At 40.5% G+C, this 3,423-nt stretch overlaps 1 protein-coding gene across 1 annotated transcript; it reads left to right on the plus strand.

Moving 5' to 3' along the window:
• Positions 1 to 1,670: 1,670 nt before the first annotated feature.
• Positions 1,671 to 2,600, plus strand: LOC123810113 (olfactory receptor 4C12-like). Its single transcript, XM_045825573.1, has one exon. The coding sequence runs from the start codon at positions 1,671 to 1,673 to the stop codon at positions 2,598 to 2,600; it is 930 nt and encodes a 309-aa protein (XP_045681529.1).
• Positions 2,601 to 3,423: the final 823 nt, after the last annotated feature.

The following is a 3,423-nucleotide window of genomic DNA, read 5'->3' on the forward strand; positions in this document are numbered from 1 at the left end:
AAGACATTGGTGTGTTGGGCATTAGAAGATTTGTATTGTTGTTGTGATCTGATATAATCAATTAGCTGTGTTTCTTTGGACTTTACTTCTCTGGGTCTTGGTCTCCTTATCTTTAAAGAGTTTATTAGTTGATGAAATGCAATGTTCTGAAGGATTTCCAAGGTACAACTGCTCTAGAGTCTTGACTAGTGGATCCTCAAACTCATTAACATTTGACAGGCTAGCAGAAGTACTGCCATGGATTTCATGTGATCACAGAGGTGGTGTTAGGTATCAAGCACCTTGTTCAAGTTCTGACATTGCTGATTCCTAGAGGTAAACTGGCTCTATATTGGAGACGTCTTAATGTTAAAGAGCTAGAGACAGACATCCTGGATTTGAGTATAGGTTCCTCTATTTTCTCTTATCATGATGACTTTGGGCAAGTCATTTATCTTCTCCTACCCACAGTTTGCTTTTCTTTAAAATACAGATAACAGTGTACCAATCACAAAGCACTGTTGTGAAGATTAAGTGAAATAATGTATGTAAAGTACTTAGTATAGTGCCTAGTACAGAGTAAACACTCCACAAAAACTATCACTATAGGAACTACATGGTGTGAAAATAAATCTCTGCAAGTTATGAAGAAGGGTGAAAGCAGAGTTATAATAAAACTTTGCATTTCAAAGCATTTGAACATGTGAAGTTTAAACAATAATGGAGGTTTCTCAGGTTGGAAGTTTGTCTGCTTAGGTCTTTGCCTTTCCAATTTGTGGGCTATTTTATGAAAGACCAAGATCATTCAGCTAGATCAACATTTTCTGTGCTTCTCATTTAAAAAAAATATTGGTATTAGAAAATATGAGTGGTAATAGGCACATGATGGCCTTTGAACCAGGGCAGAAAAAGAACTGATTCTGTGCTTGAGTCTCTCAATCACAGAAGGCATTAAAGATATCAATTTTGATATAAACCAAGCTGTTTGTTTCTCTGCGATGTGGGACAAAAGGAGGCAGATGAAAACTGTAGCAGGGAAGTGTTTTAAAATATGTCCTAAGTACATCAAGGTTTGCAAGAAACTGAAGTAATAAATGAAATAATGATGATGAATGAGTCAAGCTGGTGTCTTTTTTCCATCATGAAATTTAACCTTTGGCACAGGTCTTCCAGAAGTAATAAAAACATATTAGTAGTCAGTTGTTGCTTCTTTCAGGGCTCTCTCCTTCAGAGAAGCATTGGTGATTAGAAGTGCACTCAACTTTCTTCTCTAGGGTACCAGTCCCTGGAAGGATTCTTTGATGCAGTGGATTATCCAGAAGGGAGGCTGCTATCCCAAGGCTTAGACTCTAAGGCTAGCTTCTTACTGAAGCACTTGTGAGATCATCAGAAAAAGGTTTCCTTCCCATATAATATATAGAGAAATAAAAGAATCTGAGGTCCAGCAAAAAGTGAGAATAAATAATGGCAAAATTTAGTTTTAAATACTATTTGGAAGTTTAATCAAATGATATGTGTATTCTTCATCAAGTAAATGGAAATAGACTTTGCATTAAACTTATCTGGTTGATTACTTAGACTTGGCATATTGAATATCAGCATCAATGAGTTAAGTTCCTTTTTTCTTCTTTCTTGTTTTTTTTAAAGGTAAAGCATTTCTTCCTGGAGTTTTTATCACACATACTATATAGATGGAGAATAAAAGGAATGTGACTGAATTCATTTTAACAGGTCTTACACAGAACCCCCAAATGCAGAAAGTAGTGTTTCTGTTATTTTTGCTTCTATACCTGGTAACACTCTCAGGCAACTTGCTCATTGTGGTTACCATTACTACCAGCCAGGCTCTGAATTCTCCCATGTACTTCTTCCTGACCCACCTTTCCTGGATAGACATAATCTATTCTTCTTCTTCAGCTCCTAAGATGATCGTGGACTCCCTTCATGAGAAGAAGGTAATCTCTTTCAATGGTTGTATGGCTCAAGTGTATGCAGAGCACATTTTTGGTGCTACTGAGATCATTCTGCTGACAGTGATGGCCTATGACCGCTATGTTGCCATTTGCAAACCTCTGCACTATACCACCATCATGAGCCACAGGCTGTGCGGTCTCCTGTTGGGAGTGTCCTGGGCTGGAGGATTTCTCCATTCGACCATTCAGATCCTCTTCACAGTATGGCTGCCCTTCTGTGGCCCCAATATAATTGATCATTTCATGTGTGACTTGTACCCTTTGTTGAAACTCGTCTGCATGGACACTCGCTCTCTTGGTCTCTTTGTTGCTGCCAACAGTGGGTTCATCTGCTTATTAAACTTCCTCCTTTTGATGGTCTCCTATGTGGTGATCTTGCACTCCCTAAAGAACTATAGCTTGCAGGGGAGGCACAAAGCCCTCTCCACCTGTGTCTCTCACATCACTGTTGTCATCTTACTTTTTGTGCCCTGCATTTTTGTGTACCTGCGTCCAGTAAGCACACTGCCTGTTGATAAAGCTGTTGCTGTCTTTTATACAATGGTGGGCCCTATGTTAAATCCCTTAATCTATACCCTCAGAAATGCTGAGGTAAAAAATGCTATGAGGAAGCTCTGGAGGTCAAAACTGACTTCAGAAAAAGATTAAATAGAATCACTGAGTATTATAGATAGAAGTATTAGAGGGAATCCAGTCAAGCCTCTTAGATCTATGGACAAAGCCATTGACTCAATAAAGAAGATGGGTAGTTCTTGCAGACATCCATTAAAGCACAAAGCCAAAAGTTAGATTGGAATCCAGACTTACTGTCCCCCAACTGTCTCTCATCACCATAATTTACTGCTTCTTAACAAATAAATAATGATATATTACCTGAAAATTTGAAGTATCTGTAGAAGCTAAAAGGTATGGATCTAGAATGCTGGATTTGTGTTAAAATAATCTTATTGTATACCATTGAGATGTTGGTTCCCACTGGGTTCCAGTCAGTTGGGAAAGGTGTAGTCACTGTCCAGTGGGTGGGGAAGTTTCATGGGGTGCCTTGGGCCAGAACTAGCTCAGGGTACCTGTACAGAGACTGATAGGCAAGAAAGGGACTGGCAAGCTGGGAATGACCCACTGGGGTGCTGGTGGGATGAGGGTGGTGAACAAGGAACTGTGGTCTGCATGGGCAAGCAGGAAACAGCTCTGTGGGGTACAGGTGGACCAATGTTCTAGTCATTCATTGGCTGCTGCTGAGTCCTGGGATGGTAAGGCTGTGAGCTATTGGCAGCCCAAGCACACACAGCAGGTGACAAGGAAGCACTGGCCCCGTGAAAGAGCCTGGATCTGGACATAGCAGTGTTCACTGAATTGTGCTCCCTACTGGCACCATCAGAGCTCAAGTCTCCATTCTCTCCCATCCAGATCACCACAGTAACCTCCTAACTGTGCTCCTATTGCCTGTCTTGTCCTCTTCAATCCCATTTCC

This window comes from Phyllostomus hastatus, unplaced genomic scaffold, assembly GCF_019186645.2.
Source record: "Phyllostomus hastatus isolate PE091 unplaced genomic scaffold, TTU_PhHast_1.1 phas_scaffold_585, whole genome shotgun sequence".
NCBI classification, from domain to species: Eukaryota; Metazoa; Chordata; class Mammalia; order Chiroptera; family Phyllostomidae; genus Phyllostomus; species Phyllostomus hastatus.